The sequence below is a fragment of the Myotis yumanensis genome, unplaced genomic scaffold (assembly GCF_028538775.1).
Source record: "Myotis yumanensis isolate MYYU_CA2020_CCGP unplaced genomic scaffold, mMyoYum1.0.hap1 SCAF_15, whole genome shotgun sequence".
Taxonomy (NCBI): Eukaryota; Metazoa; Chordata; class Mammalia; order Chiroptera; family Vespertilionidae; genus Myotis; species Myotis yumanensis.
In genome coordinates, this window is record NW_027223766.1 from 3,649,907 (window position 1) to 3,675,315 (window position 25,409).

At 48.0% G+C, this 25,409-nt stretch overlaps 1 protein-coding gene across 7 annotated transcripts in view; it reads right to left on the reverse strand.

Moving 5' to 3' along the window:
• Positions 1–25,409, reverse strand: part of RALYL (RALY RNA binding protein like) — a 560,777-nt gene that overhangs the window by 70,062 nt on the left and 465,306 nt on the right. For all 7 annotated transcript variants that reach the window (XM_070392021.1, XM_070392019.1, XM_070392020.1 and 4 more), the window contains one exon: positions 18,116–18,148. In XM_070392021.1, coding sequence (XP_070248122.1) covers positions 18,116–18,148 — 33 coding nt within the window. The remainder of the gene's footprint in view (positions 1–18,115; positions 18,149–25,409) is intronic.

Consider the following 25,409-nt stretch of genomic DNA (forward strand, 5'->3'; position numbering starts at 1 on the left):
TACAAAGAGTATTACATATGTCTCCTTTTTTCCCCCCCTTGACATTCCCCCGGTCCCTACCCCCCGCCCCCCCCCCCCCCGCCCCGTGTCTTGTGTCCATTGGTTAATCTTATATGCATGCATATAAGTCCTTCAGTTGGTCTCTTAATCCCCCCCCCAAACCTCCCCAGGCTTCCCACTGTAGTTTAACATTCTGTTCAATGTTGCTCTGCTTCTGTATCTACCCCTGTTCATCAGTCCATACTGGTCCCCTTTATTTGTCCCAACCTCACTGGAGTAGTCTCAACCTCACCAGGGCCATCTGAGCCTCACCAGGGCCGTTTCAACCTCACCGGGGCCATCTCTACCTCACGGGGGCCGTTTCAACCTCACCGGGGTCGTCCCTACCTCACGGGGGCCGTGTCAACCTCACCGGGGTCGTCCCTACCACACCGGGGCTGTTTCGACCTGACCAGGGTCGTCCCTACCTCACGGGGGCCGTTTCAACCTCACCGAGGCCGTCCCGACCTCACCGGGGCCGTTTCAACCTCACCGGGGTTGTCCCTACCACACCGGGGGCGTTTCAACCTGACCGGGGTTGTCCCTACCACACCGGGGTCGTCACTACCTCACGGGGGCCGTTTCAACCTCACCGGGGCCGTCCCGACCTCACCAGGGCCGTTTCAACCTCACCGAGGTTGTCCCTACCACACCGGGGCCGTTTCAACCTGACCGGGGTTGTCCCTACCACACCGGGGCCGTTTCGACCTGACTGGGGTCGTCCCTACCTCACGGGGGCCGTTTCAACCTGACCGGGGTCGTCCCTACCTCACGGGGGCCGTTTCAACCTGACCAGGGTTGTCCCTACCTCACAGGGGCCGTTTCAACCTCACCGGGGCCGTCCCGACACTGGCTGATTCTTGTATGTGCCCTGACCAGGGATCCCCAACCTTGGTGTACCAGGACTAAACCCTAACCAACTGAGCTACTCATCTGAGCAATTGCTCCAGTGTTTACCACTAGGAAGTGACAGAGCCAACACTGGAGGAAAACACTCCAGAATCCAGGTCTGGAGCTCTGTGGTGACACTGTGCGACTGCCCAAGCTGGGATAAGTTTACTCTCATGCCAACCCTGTATCTGCTCTACAAGGAAGTGATTATTTTTAACATCTAGTCATTTATTTTGTCACAAAGCTTATGATTTTAGCCCATTTTACATATACAATTCAGCACCATTAGGTACATTCACAATGTTGTGCAAACATCAGCACTATCTACTTCCAGGGTTTTCATCTTCCCAGACATTCTGTAACACACCCTCTCCCCCACAGCCCTGTAACCTCCATCCTACTTTCTGTCTTTGTGAATTTGCCTAGTCTAGGTTCGTCCTATAAGTGGAATTGTACCATATTGGTCCTTTTCATCTGGCTTGTTTCAGTTATCAAAATGGTTTCAAAGTTTATCCACGTTGTAGCACATAACAGAATTTCACTTCATTCCTTTTTATGACTGAATAATATAACAGTGTGTATATATCCTATATAATAGAGAGCTAATATGCTAATTAGACTGGACAGTGAAACGACCTTCTGGAACCACCTTCCAGATGATCTTCCAGAATGACCAGTGGGTGGGGCTTCAGAGCCTGGGTCGTGAGGCAGCCGGGGCTGCGAGGGCTGAGCCCCTTGCATGAATTTTGTGCATTGGGCCTCTAATATATATATATATATATATATAATGCAAATAGACTGAACGGCAGAACAACCGAACAACTGGTTGCTATGACATGTGCTGACCACCAGGGGGCATGCACGGAACATGGTGGGTATCAGAATCAGGTGGCCATCGGCCACAGTGGGATGGTGGAGCAGATGAGCGGGGGCACCAGACCAAGGCAGGGCACCTGTCGCTGAAAATTCTTTGCTCCCGTCCACGGCTTGCACCTGCTGCCAGCACACTGGCCCTGTTCTCTGGGCACCATCAGTGGGTGTGAGTGGTGGCTGCCTGCCCCAATCGCCCCTGAGGGCTTCTCTACTTCCCCCTGCTCCTGAAGGGCAATCGGGGCAGCAGCTGCCACTCGCACCTGCTGATAGTGCCATCCCCACTCACATCCACTGCTGGTGCTGGTCCCAATCACTCCACACCATCACAGGTGTGAGCAGCGGGAGTGGGGCTGCTGGCAGACAGGGGACTGGGGGCCTCGGGGGGAGGGGCCGGATGAGGGCGTGGAGATGGCCGAGACGTGCCCCTGTGTCCACCGCAGCTTCACAGCCCACAGTTTCTTTCAAGGTGCATGAATTCGTGCACTGGGCCCCTAGTATATATATAGTTGATATATATATATATATATATATATCACGTTTTGTTTAAAGTCATGCTACTTTTACTCTAATTCATCATGAATAATTATTGTTTTAGCTTATGTTTGAAGAATATGCTCATATTATAACTGGTAGTTTGTAACATTTGGCCAATGTCTCCCCATCTCTCACCATCGCCAGGACCTGCTGGCATCATCTAGACTCTTTTTCTGAGTTTTTTTTTCCTGATTCCACATATAAGTGGGATTGTGTAGTACTAGTCTTTCTCTGTCTGACTTATTTCACTCAGTATATGCCCACAAGACCCACCCAAGCTGTCCTGTTGGCCGGATGTCCTTCTTCGTGGCTGGGCAACGTTCCATTGCATGGGCACCACATCTTCCTTAGACTGCCATCTGTGGACAGGCACTGAGAAATGCTAATTATGTTTTATTATCTTTTTTCCTGAGACTCTTTTTTATATTACAACCTCAGACAGCAGAGCTTAACAGCAAGAAGAAATGATGACTCATGAACCAATTAATACATGTTCCTAATGTGGCTGATGGTGCTCATCCCATCCCTGCATCTTCAGCCTTTAGAAAGCACTTCAGAAATGGAACAGCCTCTGGGAATTTAAAAATGAGTAAGAAAAATAAACCATTTTTATTGTTCTCAGTGGCTGCTGAAGCGATCTGTCCATCCTACTTGCTTTGTTTCACCCTGACTGCTAAGGTCATTCACAAGAGCAGGTGAGGCTGAGCATCAGGATGGTTTGACCTCCAACCCCACATCTGCATCATGAGCTCAATTTCGCCTGTCAAGTTGGTAATGAGATGAAATGTCAGGGCAATCATGATGAGCCTGCTTTTGTCTTGATGGTTTGCACTTTTAGCGGACACGTCAGGTTCAGCTCATTGGCTGTAAAATCGAGCTGGGTTTCCAAGGAGGAGGAAGAGATACAAGGAGATGAAGAGAGAACACCCTGGGTTAGTCTCATGCACTTTTCTTATGCTTTCTTGAGCCTTCCTGCCACCCTCCTCAATTCCTTTTTTTTTTTGGTCTTTTTTTTCCTCCCTTGCAGATTGTATCTCTTTCATAAAAATCCCTCCTTTTTCTTTCTGTGCAAACCTCTACTGGAAATTAGCTGTCAAAAATGGCATCTCCAGGAGTCACATTGACGTTTCTAGGGTACACTATGTATCCTTGAATTTTACTGCCAGAAAGACACTTGTCTTTCACATTGAAAATATCCTCTTTGCCCTCCCCTGAGCCAGGAGGGCAGCTGCTACCCCTGGGGCTAATCTCTTTTGGCTTTTAAGGGAGGAATTTTTGCAAATTTCATTGCGGTAGCTTTGTATGACAATCTGGACCTTAGGCCACTGAAAACAAAGGGTAATAAGTCAGACTGTGCAGCACATTGTCCAGGAGGAAACTAAGTCCAGTAAATGTCAGCATTTCTGTCATTTGGGGGCAAAGCCAGTGGCAAGGAGCAGTGCTTGATTTTCTAGAAAAGTGGAATGAAAGTATATGTAACCCAAATACTTCGTATTTTCATTTTTAAATCTGGTACACATTCATGACTTTTATTCTACTTTTCAATGTACCTTTAATCTATTTGCTCACATTTCTTTAAAATTTAATGAGAAATCAGAATTGGTAAAGTAATTGTTGAGAGTCATACAACACACATACACACACACACTCACACACACACACACACACACACACACACTTTCTTTTATTACTGAAGATTAAATGAGACCTAGTAATGTTTCTGGAATTTCATTTAAACTTTTTCATTTATAGAAGAAGAAATCACCACAACTCATTGGGTTTTGCAATATATGAGATCCATTTTCTCTAATCCCTTTGTGTTCATAAAGTCAGCTTAGTATGAGTAGACTAATACACAAAAGTATTCTTGGTATTTTCCATTATGAAACTTCATTAAAATATAATCTGAAGAATGTTAACAAACTTCTTAACACAAGGGGGGAGCACTTTAGTGACTTCTTAACAGACACCCTGTCAATAGTGACTATTACTGGAGCTTCTCAATGACTGCACCGGGCTCTCTAAGAAAGTAAGCTGAATAATCAATTATTGAGTACTTATTGTAAGTACAATACTGGGAGTTGTCGATAATATAGGCGGAACATGGCTTCTAATCTCAAGGAAAGTCATTCTAAGTGTAAGTGATCAGACAAATACACACGAGACCATAATTCAAAGCAGAATTTCATGAGTGCCAAAATAGAAATAAACACTACTAGGAGAGCTTGTAGGATGTGGTTGGTGGGACACAGGGATCAAAGATGTCATGAGAGGGAGGGACTGGGCCTGGTCCTTCTAGCTGGTTGAAATCAGCGGCGGAACAGATGGAGAATGTGCTTCAGGAAGTTCATGGCTCTCTAGCACCCTCCTCTCAGTGCACCTGTGGGAGTCCTGGGGCAGAAGTGATGACAGGTGCTCACTGCCTGAGTGCGGAGCTCCTTCCCCCCGGGTCGGACGTGTCTTCAGCGGCACCAAAGATCCTGCTCTAACTCGTCATAGAACTGGGCGTAGGCTTCCAACTTTCAGAGTACGTACAGATAGTTGAACAGATTTGTAAACTTAGCCAAGAAATATGCAGACAACATCTGTCCATTTTCATATGTATAAATCTGTACATTTACTTTGGAGTGTGTGTGTGTGTGTGTGTGTGTATGTGTGTGTAGTGGATACACACATGCATAGATTCAAAATTCAAAAACAGTGATTTAAGTTATTTAGCCTAAACATTATTGACAAAATATTGGATTTACTCCCAAGGACCTTTGGATTGGGCTGGGGGCGGGGCGGGGGGCGGGGCTGGCAGCAGGAACCTAAAGGATTTATAAAATTCCAGGCTATTGTGGACTAGGACCTGGCAGCTTAAGAAGATCAAATGCCTAAGAAGTTCAAAAGATTAAACAACCCACCCACCCCGGTCAGAGTCTGGTCCCTTACTTGCTGTGTCAAGCTTACTGTCTCACATTTGAAGGGAGGTGACTCTAATGGAAAGATGTGTGAAGGGTGAATTCTGGGAACAAGAGGGAAGGAGAAGGAAAAGAAGAAGAATTCTTTTTCTCTCTTCTGTCTGAGCTAGCCAGGGATTCTGGTTTTGGAAGCGTCACCTGACCGGGGTGCACTTGTTGTCTTTCCCCAATAGGCTCTCTTGGGAAGAATAGTTGCCCGTGGGATTCCCAGCTGTGTTTCATTTCCACTGCTGTCTTCTGGTTTAGAACGAATGAAAATAAATATCTAAATACAACACTCTCCGATTCATGATTACTTTCTAAAGCTGCCACGAGGATGAACACTTATTTTTATAGACATCTTGTCACCTTTGAGGAGAGAACTGTAAGTATGACAGCAGGTGAACCAAGCACCCAGCACCTTGGAAGGCCTGGCCAGGAGATGCAGTCTTGCCTGGAGCAGGGACACGGGCTCCCAACAGGCATTCCTGGTCTCAAGTCTCTCCCAGGCCCCCACCCACCACATACGCTGCTAAGGAATTAAAAGCATTCTTTTTACAAAGTGTCAAAATAAACAAAGAACTGCGAGAGCACCTCCCCAGCTGCTCTGCATGACCTCCAGGTAACCTTGAGACTGCAAACTTCATTTCCCTCCAAAATGCAGGTGCTCCTTCCAACAGTCTTCAGCAGTGTGTCCCATTACTCCCCACTCAGCCAGCCCTTCCCAGCCCTGCGCTCTGTGTGGCCCAGCGAGGCTCCTTGCTCTCGGAGAGAGACCCCCTCTCCACAGCCTTTGCCTTAGCTGGACTGGTTGCTCAGCAGAAAGTGCCCTGTTAGGGGCTCTGCTCAAGGTGTGCACCTGTCAACGTGTTGTATCTTCATTGTGTTGAATAGGCATCCATCCTTAAAGGCCTAACTCCTTGTCCTCAATTAAAAAGTTTGTTGAGTTGGACTAAACTACACATCCTGTGCTATTGTTTGTTTTTGCCACTTTGTTTTGCTGGTGTTATTATTTGATTGCTGTCTTTCTGAATTTGTATTGGACTCAATGCTTGTCAGCCCTCTTCTGTTCCTGTCACATAGCTAATCTATACAGATTTATTTCTGTTAGCCTTTTCCTTCACAGACCAGCCTCTCCATCCCATTAATCACTCCTGTCTTCCTCCTTTGAACTTAATTTACTTTGTCTGAATTTCTCGATGCTGAAGTTTCCACAGTAAGATATTCCGGGAGGGCTCATGGCAGAATCCTGCCGGGTACGGCCATCTCTTGTTTTAAGCAGATTTAGTCATCAGTGTGCAGGTGTCATTCTTGTCACGTCTGCAATCTTCTGGCTGAAGATGGTGTGGAATTGGCTGTGCGTGCCTCTGCCTCACTAAGGGGAGCCTGGGAAGGCAGGTGTGTGCAGTCACCCAGGAGATACTTTTTGAACTGAATGGTACACATTTGTGAGACTTTCTCCCATAACATTTATTATTATTATTATTATTTGTAAGAAAACAACATATCTACACTAGAATGCTTAAACATCTGAATATTTAATTTAGAATTTTAGACCATTACAATGGCCATCTTGGGTTAGACTGTTCTGTCATTTTTATTTTTTAAAAATATGTTTTTATTGATTTTAGAGAGAAAGGGAGAGGGAGAAATAGAAACATCGATGAGAGAAACATCAGTAGTCTGCCTCCTGTATGCCCCCTACTGGGGATTGAGCCTGCAACCTGGGCATGTGCCCTGACGGGGAGGGAATCCAACTGGCGCCTCCTGGTACATGGGATGGTGCCCAACCAACTGAGCCACACCGGCCAGGTTGTTCTGTCATTTTGAAGTTGAATGTGGCCTGTAGGATCTAATGGTGAGTTCTGAATGTGGCCCAGTAACAATTTCACTGAAGAAACAATAAGATATCTAAAACCATGAAACATTGGGGGTTGATTTTTTATCTTAATATCTATCTTAGTTGGCATGCCAAAATATAGCTGCTCAAGGTATTTCCCCCCGCCCCAGACACACACATAAGCTCTTCAAGTGTAAGTGATGCCCATCTTTTTCTGGTATTTGGCAGCGACCGGTTAAACTGTGATAACTGATTTGTTCTGCAGAATTAAGTGGGAAATCTTTTGAATCAAGATGTATTCTGTACTTTAAAATGTCATTAAAAGTGTGGAAAAGGTCACATTTTGAGATGGATGAAATAGAGATCAGTCATTCCTGGCTGGTGAACAGACTCTAATTGGGAAGCGAGGCTTTAAATCCTCTGCCAGCAGATCTGAGGTTCACACGGCCTCTAAAAGTGAAAATAACTTTTGTGCACAGAATGATTGCCCTGGATCACTAAGCTATTATTTAGACATTCATGGTGATTGTAATATGAAACTCCAAAGAGAGGATAAAGCGGAAGGAAGAGGGGCCCGCGGTGTGGGAGGGGACTCAGCAGGGTCTGGGCTGCCCCTCGGCCTCCCTGGGGGTGAAATGCAGATCTTACAGAGAGTGTGAACTTTAATGAAGTCAGTGAAAGTGACATTGGGGAGCCACTCTGATCCCTAACAAAGCCATTTATAGCTGATGATGTGGGACAACGGAGAGAGAGAGTCAACAAGGATAATAAAGTGAGACTACCTGCTGCATCAATTTTGAGAAATGGAATAGCTGGATCGCAGGTGAGACATACACGGTTAATGGTGGTAAATACGGCCACACCACCTGTCCATCAATGGGAGACTGGTCAAAGGTGTGGAGTATTCATACTGGAGAATGTCATGCAGCTATCAAAACCAACGCGGAAGCATTTAGTAAGCTGGTGTGGGTGCCCTGTCATGTGCAGTGAGAAAATTGACACCCATTGGGTCCAGCTGACACAGAGCAGCACCCTGCCCTCCTGGCATCCTCACTCGCAGCCCCTCCTCTCTGTGCCTCAGGGGCTCCGGGGCACCCAGCGTGGGGCCCAGTGCTGGGAAGAAACACATTCTTTCTGCAGAGCTGGCCACAGAGGCATGGAGAGTTCTGGTTAGAGCAGACACCACACTGTCAGGAAACATTACCCTGTAGTCACACATGTTTATTGAGTGCCACCAGGTGCCGCATGCGTCACCCCTGTAATCCTGAATTCAGCCCGATTCAAAGGTGAGGCCACCTCCTCAGGTTTGCTATCTCCATCCACTCAGACCTGGACCAGGGGCCACAGTGGCCTCCAAGCCCATCCTCTGTTTCCATTTTTAATCCCCTCCCCTAACTCCTCTTCCCAACTCTTTCTAGATATCAGTCAGATCCGCCATGGCAATCCCGGGGATGGGCCAGAGGCTCTGAGCCCGGCCCTGTGGACAGACTCAGGAGAGGAGATGGGCTTCAAGAAGCAGGAAGAGACACAGCCAACCCTCCCTGTGCAGAGGCTGAAGGTGACTCAGTGGGAAGGACTAACCTGGGGCCATGAGCTGAGGATGAGGGCCTCATTGGGAAGAAGCCTGGGTTCCTGACTCTCTCCATCCAGGAACACTTGGTTTGGGGTGGGGGGTCATCTCTTCTTGTGTGCGTGTGAGCAGGTCATCCCTTCCTGTGTGTATCTGAGCAGGTCATCCCTTCCTGTGTGTGTGTGAGCAGGTCATCCCTACCTGTGTGTGTGTGAGCAGGTCATCCCTTCCTGTGTGTGTGTGAGCAGGTCATCCCTTCCTGTGTGTCCTGAGCAGGTCATCCCTACCGGTGTGTGTGTGAGCAGGTCATCCCTTCCTGTGTGTGTGTGAGCAGGTCATCCCTTCCTATGTGCCCTGAGCAGGTCATCCCTTCCTGTGTGTGTGTGAGCAGGTCATCCCTTCCTGTGTGCGTGTGAGCAGGTCATCCCTACCTGTGTGCCCTGAGCAGGTCATCCCTTCCTGTGTGTGCCCTGAGCAAGTCATCCCTTCCTGTGTGCATGTGAGCAGGTCATCCCTTCCTGTGTGTGCCCTGAGCAAGTCATCCCTTCCTGTGTGCCCTGAGCAGGTCATCCCTTCCTGTGTGTATGTGAGCAGGTCATCCCTTCCTGTGTGTCCTGAGCAGGTCATCCCTTCCTGTGTGTGTGTGAGCAGGTCATCCCTTCCTGTGTGTGTGTGAGCAGGTCATCCCTTCCTGTGTGTGCCCTGAGCAGGTCATCCCTTCCTGTATGCGTGTGAGCAGGTCATTCCTTCCTGTGTGTGTGTGAGCAGGTCATCCCTTCCTGTGTATGTGTGAGCAGGTCATCCCTTCCTGTGTGTGTGTGAGCAGGTCATCCCTTCCTGTGTGTGTGTGAGCAGGTCATCCCTTCCTGTGTGTATGTGAGCAGGTCATCCCTTCCTGTGTGTGTGTGAGCAGGTCATGCCTTCCTGTGTGCGTGTGAGCAGGTCATCCCTTCCTGTGTGTGTGTGAGCAGGTCATCCCTTCCTGTGTATGTGTGAGCAGGTCATCCCTTCCTGTGTGCGCATGAGCAGAGTGGCTGGAGAACACTGCTTTCCAGGCCTGGCTGGCCTGCCCTCGGTGGCCTGAGGACATCTGCCCCCTGCCTGGCACCCATCTGTGATGAGAGGGACACTCTGCAGGGCTCCCTGCGGTCTGTTGTGGCCCAGGGGGCACTGGCAATTGAGGCCGAGCTGTGTTTCCTGTGGGGCCAGGGAGGCGTGCTGTCTGCCACCACAATGTCGCCCCTGCCCTGGAGCCGCTGTGGCGTGTTCTGTGCGGGTCTGGAACTCTGAGATGGGCTCTGGGAGCTCCGTGCTCTCTGGGGCTTTAATGGTAAAGAGCCGACACACTTTAAGCAGGAAAGGAGAGCTGGTCAGAGGGGGGTCTGACCAGGATGCAGTCCATGGAAAAGCCCAGAAGAAGATGCCCTCAGGCCCCTGGGGTCAGTGCTCCGCAGTCACCGCCCGTGCTTGGCAGCTCTGAGTGAAACCTCACATGCGGTCACTGGACATGGGGCTTCCTGGAAAAAGAGCAGGACAGGGAGCCCCTGGACCTGCAAGCCACGAGCAGATGCTGGTTCGCCTTCAACGAGGGACACGGCCACTCGCAGGTACGTCAGAATCCCACCGACCCGGGACCGATGCAGAGCCTGTGAGAGCAATGCCCAGCACCTCAGGGGAAGGCTGCTGGTTTCTGTGAACACATTCCCCCCCAGAGGCCGGAGCTGCTCAGAGCTGGGCGTGGAGTCTGAGATCACAGGAGTGGGCGGGCTGGAGCCCACAGCTGGGTGTGCAGGAGGCAGCCGGCCGCTCGGTGTTTCGCTCTCACATCGATGTTTCTCTCTCTCCCTTCCTCTCTAAAATCGGTAAAAATTGCTACGGCTAAGAGTTTAGAGGGTGCCGTTAGGTTATTTAGCCAATATTGTTTAAGTTACAATTTTAACACCATTTTACCTTAAATACACACGGAGCCCGTGTGACATCAGACTTGCTATCGGTTGAATGGATTTAATGCCTCAATAGTGTTTTCTCTGACTAGGTATCAAATGAGAGGTTGCTTTTTAAATACCTTAATGTTTAGTGACCATAGATGACCCCCAGATCGGGGGAAGGTTGCTTGTGACAAGTGATGCCAAGGCTCCAAGTGAAGCCGGTACAGACGGTGGCATTTGGCTTAGGGGGCACTTTGGTACATGAATGCGCGAGGTGCGAGTGCAAGCGCTGGTAACACTTTGGAAATATCATCGGCTGCAAAGGCCCCCACCACTGCTTCCTTTCTGAGCAGAACGTCAATCAGTCTATTTAACGCTCCTGTGCGTTTTCTTCCCTCCAGGAACGCCCGTCCTGCCCGCCCTGCCGCTGCACGACTTCCCTCTCCCCAGGGGGACGTTTCTTGGGAGAAATGAAAGGGGTTGTGGCCACAAGCAGCCCTGTGCGGCATGACATTCAGAGCTGGAAGGGCCGAGGAAGGCTGTGCGAGGGCTCCTCTGTGTTTCATTAGGAGCAGCCGCCGGTTCCTGCTGCCGAGGCACCTCTGCCAAAGCAGACACATACAGGATCGGTCACCCGTTTGCTGGGTGCTGTGTGTGCCATCCGTGCGGGCGAAATGACCTTGAGGGCCCGGAGGAGGACACTGACAGGGCAGCAGGGAAAGCCTGGGCTGCCTTCCTCGGGTTCCCCAGCGCTGGGCTGGGGGGCAGGCTGATAAAATGAAATACAACTGCGGCATCGGAAGCGCCGTGCACTCGCCAGAGAAGCAGCCCGGGGCCTCGGAGAAATACCGCGAGCGCAGTTGCTAAAGGAACCATTCATTCTGTGGTGGCGCTTGTCTGAGTCTGAAAAATGAGAAAATTGACTTTTAGAGGGAAATTGGCTTCATCCCCCCTCCCTGCTGCCCTGGAGACCTAGAGGAAATGGAAGCCACACCACCAAAAGGTAGTCACTGGATGGACCGCTGGAGACTACGGGAGGTCCGGTGGGTGTGTCGGAAGCTTGGGGACAGTTTCTCCTTACCCTTCCCTTCGTTTTGACACTGGATTTTAGCACCTGCCACAGTCACCCCGACCCTTCTACCAGTGGCCTTGGGGCGTCCCTTTCCCCAGTGGGTGCTGGGGTGGTTCCTTATGATCTCAAAAGGAAAAAAAAAAAAAAGAAAACTTCTGAGAGTCGCCTGGGAGGATGAGGGCTTGATTTGCGTGGAGTTACAGTCCTGGGTTTCCAAAGTCCAGTCGCAGACGTGGCTGGGGCTTCAGTGGAGCTGGAGGCAGAGCCAGTGTCCAGAGTTGCCTCCCACTGTGTGTGGGGTCCGCCCGGCCATGGGCCACGTGGGGGCAGGGAGCCCAGGAGTGCACCCTGCAGCAAAAGTCCCGGGCAGCCAAGAGGAACAGGAGCCCCGAGCATGAGGGTGACGATGTCTCAATCCCCGTGAGCACGCACTGGCCACGCCCCACTTGGCCCATGGCCTCTGTTCCCGGTGTGACTGACAGCAAGCATCTTCACCGTCCCCCCAACGTCACAGGGCACGCGCCCATCTCCCCATCTCAGGCTGGTCCCTGCAGCGACCTGTGGGGAATGGACTGAGCTCCCTGAGGGATGGGAAGCTGCGGCCTCCTGGCTGCGCTGCCCAAATGACAGGCCTGCGACCTGTGGCCTCCCTGCGGCTGCTTTTCCGTCAGGAATAACCAGGTTAAGGACAAGGGTGTGTTCCCACCTCGCTCAGCGGGGAGCCCTCACTCACTGACTCTGATCCCCTAAAGAAATGGCATTTCCATCAGGCATTTTCTTTCTGTTCTTCCTGTTTTTTACAGATCCTATTTTTTGACAAATGAAACTGCATATATTTAAGACACACAACGTGGTGTTTTTGAATACGTACAGATTGTGAAATGACTTCCACAACCAAGCTAATGAACCTATCCATCACCTCACATCGTTCCGCTTTCTGGGTGAGAACATTTAAGATTCACTTCTTTAAAAAGCAAGTTTCAAGTATACAGCACAGTGCTATTACCGAGTCACCATTAACGGCAGTTCCCAGAACTCAGGCGCCCGCGTCAGTGGCGGCCACTGCTATCTCCCCCACAACCGCCCTCCCCCACAACCCGCCCGGCTTCCCCAGGCTCTGAGCCCAGCTCGTCCAGCTCCACCTCGTGAGGCCATGCAGCCTGGCCTTTCTGTCTGACGTTTCATTTACTATAATGTCCTCCAGGCTCACCCATGGCAGCCCAAACTGCGGATTTCCTTCCATCACAGATGAGGGTGTCTGCGGCCTTGGGGGGACTGAGCAGGAGAGCGGGCTCGGCTGGCCAGGGCCCCTCACTCCCGGAGCCAGCACCTCAGCGAGATCAGGTAATAACTGGGCTTTATGTCCTGAGTGTGTGTTTAAATGCCTCTCAGTCAAGCCAGGAAAAGAATATATTCTGAGCTGTATCCATATCATTTTTAAATAGCCTGAGTTATTTAAATTATTCTCCATCAGTGAAAAAGTCTGAAAAAGGTGTTTGCCCATGCAATAAATAATCATTCTTACAATCAAGCTACTCATGCAGAGATTCATCTGCCGAACAACTGGTGTGAATCAAAGTTTCAGTTCCAAAATGCAATCAATTCATATGCAAAGTCTTCCCTTTAAAACAGCGGTTCTCAACCTGTGGGCTGCGACCCCTTTGGTGGTCGAACGATCCTTTCACAGGGGCCACCTAAGACCATCCTGCATATCAGATATTTACATTACGATTCATAACAGTAGCAACATTACAGTTATGAAGTAGCAACGAAAATAATTTTATGGTTGGGGGTCAGCACAACATGAGGCACTGTATTTAAAGGGCCAGAAGGTTGAGAACCACTGCTTTAAAAGGTCAGCTTCACGCTGACGAGGTGAGGAGAACTAATTCCCTGGAGGTTTCACTTAGTGCCTTGAGTATGTTGTTAAAACCACTCAGTGTGTGGGAAGCGTAACTCTCACCTGAGGACTCACAGGCTGCCCCAGCGGGCACTTCGACATCGTCCTCTCCAACGGCCAGGAACAGCAGGCCCTTCTCCCCTCCTCTGTGCTGTCCATTAAGAAGCTGGGAAGCCGTTTTCCAAGCAAAACTGGCCTTACACCAAGATTCTGATTTTAGAGTCTTAACTGGATCGACCACTCAGTCCTTATTCTTTCCAAGTGCAGACTCGATGCTGCTCTTCTCCCAGCTCACTTCCCAAATCAGAGTCCACCTGCTGCTACACAGGGAAGCCCTTGCCAGGGCGTTCTCGGCATTGCTTCCAGGTGTAACGCCAGGAGGACGCGCAGCACAGCGCGCTGACTGACAGGTCAGCTGGCGCAGGCCTGAGCTCTGCGCTGAAGGTCAAGGCAGCGCAGCTGCGACTTTTCATTGTCAGGTGAGAGGGGAAAGCATTTTAATTTGTAAATCTAATTAAAATTATTTTATTTATAGAAAAGTATTTTATATTATATAAAATAAATTATACACGTAATACATATTACATATAAATCATGCATTTATATGAGATATATTTATAATAATTTGAAAAATGAAACATTGGTATTAATATTTAATAAAATCACTTATTAAGTATTTAAATTATATTGTTTAATAATTTAACATCTAAGGTTTAGCGCAGCCCCGACCTGAGGTCTGGGACGACGCCAGAGTGAGTTTGGTGCGCGTGAGCGCAGGCAGCGTGCTCACAGGCCCTTGCAGACGCCGAGGCACACCTTCCGGTCTCTACCTCCTGGCCTCCCATGCTGAGCCCAGACAGGTCTCCATCAATGTGTTCCCCGCCATGTGCCTCAAAGCAGGGAGCGGCTGTGCAAAGTTAGGTTCCACAGGTTTTTCTGAAGCGATCCCGAGACCATGAATGTCTGTGAGGACAACCTGCGTGCGGGCAGTAAGGGGAGGATGGGGAGGACGCAGGCTTGATGCAGACAGGGTTTTGAGGCCTGGCGGGACCAGAATTGCCAGGTAGCCATGGAAACCACCATATGCGTTGACCCACCCTGGGAAACAGCATCAGACTGTCAAATGAGCCTTCAGACTTTGTGCTAGGCTAACGTTTATTGTTTATTTTCCTTTTTTTTTTTTTTTGTTAATCCTCACCTGAGGATATTTTTTTCCATTTATTTTTAGAGAGAGTGGAAGGGAGGGGGAGAGAGAGAGAGATACATCAATGTGAGAGAGACACATTGATTGGTTGCCTCCCGCAAGGGCCCTGACTGGGGCCAGGGTTCGAGCCTGAAACTGAGGTACGTGCCTTTGACTGGATTCAAACCTGGTACCATTCAGTCCTCAGGCTGATGCTCTATCCATGAAGCCAAACCAGCAGGGCTATTTTTTATTTTCTAAATGACATTATTTATGACATCACTGACTTGTGAATGTAAAAGTTCTTATATCAGCCTAGAGTTGAAGGTCTGAGATCACCGATTTCCTTTCACAATTCCCTGAGCTTTTCTAAAAGCAAATATTTTCTTGTGTTGTAACTGTTTATGACAAAATTTTCCATGGGTATATTCTGATTGATTTTATGTTGTGTCATTTAAAAACGCGATTTCATGCCGGGCCAGTGTGCTCAGTGGTTGAGCATCGATCTATGAACCAGGAGGTCATGGCTCGATTCCTGGTCAGGGAACAAACCCGGGTTGCAGGCTCAATCCCCAGTAGGGGGTCTGCAGGAAGCAGCCGATGGATGTTTCTCTCTCAGCGATGTTTCTATCTCTCTCCTTCTCCCTTTCTCTCTGAAATTAATAAAAATCTATTTTAAAAAATAAAAATGCCATTTCATAATTTCTGCAGCACATTTATCTGAGGAGAAAGTTTGTTCCCATATTTACATTAAGAAGAGATGCGCATCAAAATGTATCAACATTTCTTTTTATCTAAGGAATTTAAATGACAATTATTAATGTTCATCATGGAAATATGAAACGGAATATATGTGCTCATGTTTGATAGCTTATTTCATTCACAAGTTTTATTTTTCTCTGCTTTATAAAAACTTCGTTGATTTCCACATGTAGCTCCAGGCATGGCCTGCAGGAGGCGCTCACTCTCTGACTCTCTGGCACAACATGAACCGCCTCTAGGGCTGCAAGGAGAGCTGACATTCTGACAGTCCCTACGCACCACGGATGGAGCTAAATGCATGATGCAAATGTTCTTATTGATTCTCTATTTCACAGATAAGGACCTGAAGCTTGGGGTTGAAATAACTGCCTAAACTAACAGAGCTTGTCTGTGAGGGTCAGAGGCAAGGAGGTGGAAGCAGTTTCTAAATGTACATAGTAGCACCTTTTTAAGACACTGGCAGGCAGTGGGCGGGAGTATGCAATATTTAACACTGCGTTATTCACTAAGATGAGTTTTCATTCAACAAAGAATTAAAGTGAATGTCCATGAGGTGTGCAGGGTCCAATGTTATATAGTCACGTGCCCATGCTCTCATGGACCACACACCATGCTCTTATTCCCTTTGGCAAGCAACTGAGATAAAAGTCACTACTTTGAATATATGTTTCTTGCAGTAGATTACCTGTTGCCTGGTAGGCTCGTGTGTGCCTTATAGTCACCATTACCCTGCTTTCTCACTAAAAAGGGTTAGGAAAGATTCGTACATACTTTTGGACAATTTTATTTAAAATCATTTCCTTGGAGGAGAATGGAGAAATTTCACTATGACATAAAATGTCCAGTCAGCAGAACCATTTGGGTATATGTTTCAACCCACTTTACTTCTAAGTCATATCTAAGTCATACCTAAGTCATGTCTAAATCATACTTAAGTCATGCCTGTCACACGTAAGTCATATTTAAGTTGTTTCTGTCACATCTAAGTCATACTTAATTCATACCTAAGTCATATATGTCATGCCTAATTAATATCTAAATCTTACTTAAGTAATTTTAAGTCATCTCTAAGTCATACTTAAGTCATGTCTAAGTCATATCTAAGTCATACCTAAGTCATATCTAAGTCATGTCATCATCTGCTATGTCAGTTTTCCCATGTTGAGTATTTGCTGAGTTATAAATCATTCTTCTTTGGAAACTTTTTCTCAGGGCTCTACCACTGAGTTCTAAACTCTGAATAAGTTTAGAACAAAGATTATGGAGGGTGTGCAATAAAAAATGACTTCCATCTCAGCGCAGTGGGAGGACGGAACGCCGCTGAGAAAGTGCACCCAGTGAGGCGTGAAGAAAAGCTGTTTCACCCTGTTGACGCGAGGGCAGGACACACATGCATTCCGAATGAAAGGCTTCTCTCGGCTTAGAGATGCCTAACAACAGCAGCGGGTGACCAATGAGGGCAGGAAGCGTGCTCTAGTGATTTCTTTGGACCAGATCACCTCGACCTTCCATTTTTCATGAAGTCCTCCAATAAATCACCTGCTTCTTTCTATTCCCCCACCTCCCAATCAATGATTTTGACTACTGTGATTCAAGCGACTTTCTGAGATGCTTTTATGAGGAGTAGAAGGGGAGGGAACCGTGGTGCTCAAGGAGTAACAGAAATATTCAAAGGCCACGAACAAAGACATAAAAGAAAATGGATGTGGTCACTCAGAATCTAGCCCCACCCGTGTTCTGGTTACCGAGCGTGAGTACAGTGGACCCCAGATGTGATTGTGTTTTCATCAAATGCTGCACAACCTCCTCAGAGCAAGACACCACCTCTTCCCACTCTTCTGAGACTCGACAGCATCGACATAACGCCAAGCATGCAGAAGTGCTCACCTTTGACTAACTATTAGAATGTCCTAAAGTGACTAGTACATTAATAATCCTTTAATATATTAGTCAAGGGATTACTGGACAGATCCGTTAAAAACAATTAGTTCGAAATGCCCGAAGACCATCCATGTGTTCTTGCCCACAATATACGATCATTGGACCATGTATCTTGACTCAGGACGATACCACCAGCTCTGTGTTCAGGGAGCCAGTCAGTGTGAATGGAGTGGAGAAATAAAAGTGAAATGAGAAAAAAAGAGAAAAGACAGAGATTTTGGAGATTGAGTTAGCGAAATTGGCAAAAGAAACACTAAGCAGAGAAGACTGAAAGAAAACAGCAAAGGTGGGTGGACAGGAAACAGTGACGCTGTAGTTCAGAGGGAGGTTAGAGCCTGACTGAGCATGTCTACATGATGAGAACAGAGATGATTAGTCTACCTGTGCTCACTGGGACAGAGTGTTTCACAGACGTTTGTCAGCAGAATTTCTGAGGTCACAGAACAGCCTCGGGTGCATTTTATGTACGTCTTTATAAAATGGAGGTGTTGATGCCGCTGAAGAAATGATGGACCCAGAGATGTGGTAAGACTCTGAATATGGAATTAAATGACTGAAACACAATCTCAGCAAACCTTGGTAATTTGAATTAAAAATTGATTAAAGAATTGAGATTTAAAATACTTAGACATATACTCACCCAACAGATAGGAAAGGCTCCTTTGACTCAAGTCTGTGAAAAAAATATAAAAAGTTTATTTTAACATAATGGTATGTTATACAATTAAATTGCTTTTGTATAAACCTGACCAAATTATTATCCTTGTTGGGGTGAAAATGCACAACTTAGCACCAGTGTAAAGGCTATAAATAATATATTAACCCCTAATCGGAACTAATTCAAATTCTAGCTGGATTAATGAGGAGGCTAAAAAAATGAGACAACCCTGGTATGGGATGTAGCATTGAACTCATACATTAGGATAACATTGTTACTTTAATTCTGATTTGCACTCTCTATATCTACTTATTTTCTGTCCCCCTCTCCCCCCCAGTAATTTGTTTGTAGAAGTTCCTACATCTGTCTGTGATTGTTGGAGCAGTAAAATTTACAATGTATTTGGTTATATATTAATTGAATAATTTATTTCCAGTAAATCTTCATGAAGATCTAAGCATCATGGTGCCCTGGTCACTTCATGACATCACCACCCTGTAGTCAGGACACAGGTGAGGTCTTCCTGCTCCTTGTGTCCTGGGGAACAGGTGCTTGTAGCTCCTCACATGTTAATGGGGAAGCTAATTCTGAAGCTTCCGCTTTGTTGTGGCATCTGGAACAACCCACTTGAAAACATTTGGGGCCGAGGGATTGAGCAAAATAGAAAGAAAAAAGAGAAAGAACTTTTGGGGGGGAGGGCGGAGGGGGAGGTGGAAGAAGGTAGAGGGAGGATAAACGGTGATGGAAGAACAGAAAGGGAAAAAAGAAATATAAGGAGGCTAATATAAAAAATAATTAAAATAAAATTAGTAAACCACAAAACAACAACAACAAAACCCCACACTGTGGCCCGTACTTCTCTCATTGTAGCAGAGGCTAGGACTGCGTCCAGTGCCTGTGCTTCTCTCTTACATTAACTCTATATTCTTTGCAAAAGTTCAGCAAGCTCAACGCTTCCTTATTAACAACCAAGGAGACCAGCTGGTAGGTGTGCATTGGCCACTTTGTTTCCATATAAGTTTCTTATCATATAACTAGAGGCCTGATGCACGAAATTCGTGCAAGGTAGGCCCTTGAGTCCCTGGCTGCCGTGGCCCTCACAGTCTCGGCTGCAAGGCCTCGCCCCTTGCCTACACCCACCTTGGCCTGGCGCGGCCTGTGTCCGCCACCACACCCCCCCAGTTCCCTGGTTCCACAAAGCCCCCGAATCAATCGCCCTGCAGAGGGTGGCCTGGGCCTCCCTCTGTGAGGTGATCGTGGGGTGATGGCGGGCCCCCCGACCAATGGCATTGCACCCTCCTTGGCTGGCCTGGCACCAGAGCCTGTCATAGCGTGGTCGTCCGGATGGTCGTTCTGCTGTTTGGCTGTTTGGTCTATTTGCATATTATGCTTTTATTATTTTAGGTTATAGGTTAAATGCAGGCAATTATTGAAGGCATTTTCATCTAAATCCTGGCACTTAAGATTTTTAGAAATATTTCTTGTTTTAAATTATTTTATTTACATGTATGTCACCCCTTTCTTGACAGTTTCAATAACCGTAAGATGATGCCCAAAGATATGTTTTTTGATTTTTTTTTTTTTTAGAGCAAGAGGGGCAGAGAGAGAAATACTGATCTGTTACCCCCTGTACACTCCCTGACCGGGGATCGAACCCACCTCATTTTGGTGTCTGGGATGATGCACCAATCAACTGAGCCACCTGGCCAGGGCTTTCCATGGAGCTCTTTACCGCTTCTCTTACCAACCACTTTACTGCAAGAAATTTGTCTACTTATTGCTCAGACGTGTTCGGTTTAGCTATGCCTTGCTGTCTTTAGCATCCATTTCTATATGAGCACTGATTTTTCCTCCTTCCCCACTGCATGATCTCTTTAGCTTTCGAGTCTCTCTACCGCCTGCTAAAGCCCATCTTGACATCTTTGTCTCACAGGAACAGCCCTGTCTCTGTTCCTGTGACCCCTTATCTCCATCACTGTGACTGTCTCAGGACACAGTCCTGGTTAACAGGCCGAGAGGGCCGTGCAGACAGGTGAGAACATGAAGCTTGCCTCCGCCTGGACAAGAGGCTCCTGAGGCTCTGTGTGAGCCTCCCAATGGGTCTCGGGGGGGCGGGGGCGGGGAGGGGGGCGCGGGGAGCTGGCTGGTGCTCTGGGAGCTGAGCAGAGAGGAAAGATGATGTTCACTGAGCACAAGCCCCAGGTGCCTGGGCCCCCAAGCACTTTCAGTGGTGACATGAGCAGGAAGTCATGGTGGGGAGCCACCAGCCATCCTGCCTCAGGTCTCACCCTCCGAGTGGTGACCAGTGACCTCAGTGAGCCGTGCTGAGCCTCTAAACCACCTGCTCGGCCGCCCTCACCACACAGGGCCAATGCCCTGCCTGAGGGGTTCAGAGATTCTTACGCTTTCTCATGCATTACATAGCAAACACCGAGCCAGCCCAAGGGGCGGTGGTGAAGAACACGAGGTTATGTACTTGGGGGTAGTCTGCAGGGTCCCCACAGAGCGGACTGGGGGGCCAGGGCGATGCCAAAGGCCGGCCGTCACTCTATGAGCAGAAACGCCTGGAATGTAGGAAAAACTCACTTCCGTCATTTTAGTCTTGAAAAGTGAAAAGAGTAAGTAAAAGAAGGAAAGAACTGGAGAAACAGGCCCCTGAGGAAAACTGTTAATCGATTTAAACCCTGGAAACATGATTACATGGCAGAATACGCTGAGACAACCTCTCTGAGTTTTTTTTTTTTTAATATATTTCTTTATTGATTTCAGAGAGGAAGGGAGAAGGAGAGAGAGATAGAAACATCAATGATGAGAGAGAATCATTGATCGGCTGCCTCCCACACACCCCCCACTGGGAATGGAGCCCGCAACCCAGGCATGTGCCCTTGGCTGGAATCGAACCTGAGACCCCCCAGTCCACAGGCTGACGCTCTATCCACTGAGCCAAGCCAGCTAGGGCTTCTCTGAGTTTTTTATAAGGTAATTGTTTTGTGAAGAAAATAATTGATTTTACCTTTCCTGAGATTTACTTTTAACAGGAAATAGGTAGTGAATTCAATAATACTTCGTTCAGGATCCACTAAAACTATTAGTAGAATAAAATAAACTTCCAAAAAGAGAAGTAAAATAGAATGCAAAATTTAGATCAATATTTGGGGCTAAAGGATTTGTAACACTGTATTTTACAACAACGAAGAACTGAGCTGTATTTACTGAGGGCCCGGCATTATTCAAAATGCTTTATAAACGTTGATTTATTTCAGCAACATGATACCCTCTGAGGTGGAGCTCATGTACAGATGAGGACAGTGATACCCAGACATGCTACCTGTGTTGCCCACGGTCACAGAGCTAACCGGTGGTGGAGGCCGGGTTGAAGCTGGGCAGTCTGGGCCTGAAGGTCATGGGCTCCGTCTGGTATGGTTCGCCCTGTCTCACCAGTTTGTTTTGTTTGTTTGCACATTGCTGATGGGATTGCCGCAAGTCCTCCCTACATTCTTTCTTAATTCTCCTGAGAGGTCTTATCTGATTGCCAATGTTGTCCACATTCTAGATGTTCCCAAATGTCCCTCTCTGGCATCACCCCATTTCCGATGCGTGGCTACGTCTGCCCAGCATGCACCTTCAACTGTAGGTGCCTTTAACGCAACACCACCCAGATTCGATTCCGTCCCTCCCCCCCTCCCTCTCTCCCTCCCTCCCTCATTCTTCTCCTCTTTGCCCCTCACTCAATGGCACCACTGGCACTGGCACCGCTCCGAGACCAGAGACCGAGCTGGAAGGAGGGGAACATTGCTCATTCACTCCTCACAACCTCAGCGCACAGCCTCTCCCAGTTCCCCTGTTTCTGTTGCTGAGGCCTCTTCACGCTGCTCCTGCCTCTCAGTTTTCGCTGCCGCAGTGGGAGGATCATCAGCTTTCAGGTGGCTGCAGAGCCATCGCCCCAGGCCTCCCTCTGTAGCCTTCCTGCCAGGCGCCCTGCGTTAGAGCTTAGCCAACCAATTGCTCCCTGCACAGGGAAAAACCTGGCACACTGTTATACAAAAAGCTAGCAGCTTTTCTTGAGGATTATAGGAATCATATTTTGATGTATGCAGGTTAGTCTTTATGTCACCATCAACCATTTATAGTCTAAATACATCCATGTGACATTTTCATGTTCCAAGGTAAGCGACTAAATGTGAGCAAAAGATGATAATTTTGATCAAGGATAAGCACTTGTGATTCCTAGATGTCTTTCTGAATGAACACTTTGCATATTAAAGTGTAACACAATTCTATCAGAATTCTTAAAAATTCATTTATTGCTAAAAGATTAAAACAGGTAAGCATCTTCCTGTGTAGTGCGGACAGCCTGTCCATAGGTAACTGTGGATGAATTCTTTGACATCCAGTGAGAATCAGAATCTGTCTCTTGACTCTCCTCTCCTCACCTGAAGACAAAAAACAAGAGTGAAAGCAGCCCCGGCCTCTGTGAGCTCTGCTGTGGGGAGCAAGGCGCTGGGGCGGACACGCTTCCCTGGTGCTCGGCGTGTGGAGAACACAGGCCAGCACGGGACTCTGTTCCAGCAGCCCAAGGAAGTCTGGGCACGAGTCGGGACCACGAGATCAGTTGCAGAGCAGACCCGGGTATGAAGGACAGCTGGGGAACAGAGTCAATAATATCATCATCACTATGCGTGGGGCCAGGTGGGCCCCGGAAATATGGGGGACCACTCTGAAGAGCACATGGTTGTCTAACCACCAGGCGGTGCACCTCGCACTGATACAGGATAATGTTGAACGTCAACTGTAAGGAAGAACACAGAGGCTTTGTCCACTGGCCATGAGCAGGCCCTTCAAGGGCATTCTCATGCCACCTTAGCCCTTCTCCGGTGCAGCAACCTCTGAGGGCGCAGTTACCATAGATGCCCCAGGGTTACCCCACCCGTAGCCTTTGATGCTGTTCTGTCAACCACATTGAGAAATTTATGACAACGTGGAGCTCTGGGTGAGACCTGGGAGCAATCATTTCCTAAAAGCTCGTATGCTCTGAAGCTGAGAGGTCAAACGTTTTAATTTTTGTGTCAATTCTGATTAATGGATGGTGGCTGCTGGGAACAGTGTGTTGACAGGAATTCTAAAACCCGCTCAGGCCTGCGGGTGGAGGGGCTGCAGTTCACTCATGCCTGCCTCCCAGCTGGCAGAGGAGGGACAGGATGCTCTCCCACCTCTGGGCTGGTGGCGCTACAGGAATTCTCAGACTCACCCCTGGAGTAGGGAGGGAGCCACTGTGCTGCAGGGCGCGACATCCAGGCATGCAGCCCGCCTGCCAACGTGTGCCAGTTACAATGTGCATTTAATGCCTCGTGTAATAGCCACTGTTTGGAACTGAGCATGCTAGTCTCAGCGTTTTAGCACTTTAAGCCTCATAACCTCCCTGAGACCATTATCGTCTCCATTTTTTATAGGAAACTGAGGCAGTGAGGATTGGGCAGTTTTCCCAAGACCTTAAAGCTAGAAGGTCATAGAGGAGGAAGATAACTCAGAGTGTGACCAAAACCTTGAGTTCTTTAAAAATATATCTATACTTTTACTGATTTCAGAGAGGAAGGGAGTGGGGGAGAGAGAAACATCAGCTCTGAAGGACAGTCAGCTGGCGGCTGGAAGGGGCATGTGTCCATCAGCCCAGGCCTCACACTCTGTTGGCCTTTCCGTGCATCTCTCCCCACCCAGAGGGGTGCTCAGTGGAAGGTCACACACACCAGGCACAGGCTCTCCTCTCAGGGCCGGGACGGGGCCGATGAGCCTGGTCAGCCGCTCCTGCTTTCTCTGACTGCTGGCGTGGCTCTGTGGGTCATTTGCACCTGGCTGCTCTGTGGGTCTAGCCATCTTGGAACGATTGCTTGTTTGTTGGGGTTTGTTTTTTTTTTTTTTTTTTTTTTGAGAGAGAGAGAGAGAGAGAAAGAGAGAGAGAGAGAAACATGGATGCATGAGAGAAACATTGATTGGTTGCCTCTTGTAAGCACTCCAACCAGGGATTGAACCCGAAACCCAGGCATGAGGCCTGACCGGGATCGAATCCACAAACTTTTGGTGCACGGGACAACACTCCAGCCAGCTGAGCCACACTGGCCGGGCAGAACATCACCCTTTTTGAGGTTCATTGTTTGCCACAGGATGGTGAGTTGTCTTGAGAGAAGCAGGAAGAAAAACCGTGGCTTGTTGCACTGCAGTTGATCCTTGGCTTGTGTTGAAAGACTCCATAAGAAGAGCTCCATGAGTGTAAGAATATTTTGTGAGTGTGACTGTGTGTGTTACAACTACATCTGAGGGTGGTGTGTGCTATGATTTCATATGTAACAAGGACCCCTCAGAAGAGAGTGTTAGGGGCAAAATAGCTTCTCATCACCTATTAGAGTATCTCCTTTAATAGACAGTTTCATCCATTATCATGAGGTGCTCACTTGTAATTCCTTATTATTACAAACACTAGAGGCCCAGTACACAAAATTCATGTACTCGGAGTGGGGGAGGGGGGTGACGGGGAGAGTCAGCCCGGCCCAAACCCTCTCACAATCCAGGACCCCTCAAGGGGATGTCAGACTGCCTGTTTAGGCCCAATCCCACTGGGACCCCTGCAGGATCAGCCCTAAACTGGCAGTTGGATATCCCTCTTGCAATCCTGGACTGCCTGCCTGATCACCCCTAATCACTCACCTGCCTGCCTGATGGCCCCTAACTACTCTGCCTGCCTGCCTGATTGCCCCTAACCACTTGCCTGCCTACCTGATCACTCCTAACTGCCTCTGCCTCGGTCCCCATTGCCACGGCTTCATCCCGAAGGTCATCTGGAAGGATGTCCGGAATGACATTCAGAAGGTCTTTCAGCTGTCTGGTCTAATTAGCATATTATGCTTTTATTATTATAGATTGTGCCTTATCCTTCCTGCCCACCCACTCCACCCCCTGCTTCCCCTAATTCTGGGCTCTTATTATTTACCTCTTTTTAAAATTGTTGCATGGTTTTGCTTCTTTTGATTTTATCAGAAATTACCTCCAATCAAATAAATAAAACTGCAGTCTTTCCAAAAGCCTTAGAGATGGATGCTTGGCATTAAGGAATGCACAATCAGTCTCCCTCCCGCCACTGTGTTCTTACCTTTGCAAATAGATGATCATGGATATCATGCATAGAAACAACGGAAGATCATCCAACCTTTAACCTGCTACAGGACTACTTTAATGGGTTTTGTGTCAGCATTTCTTCAAATATTTTAAATTAAAAGGTTTACAA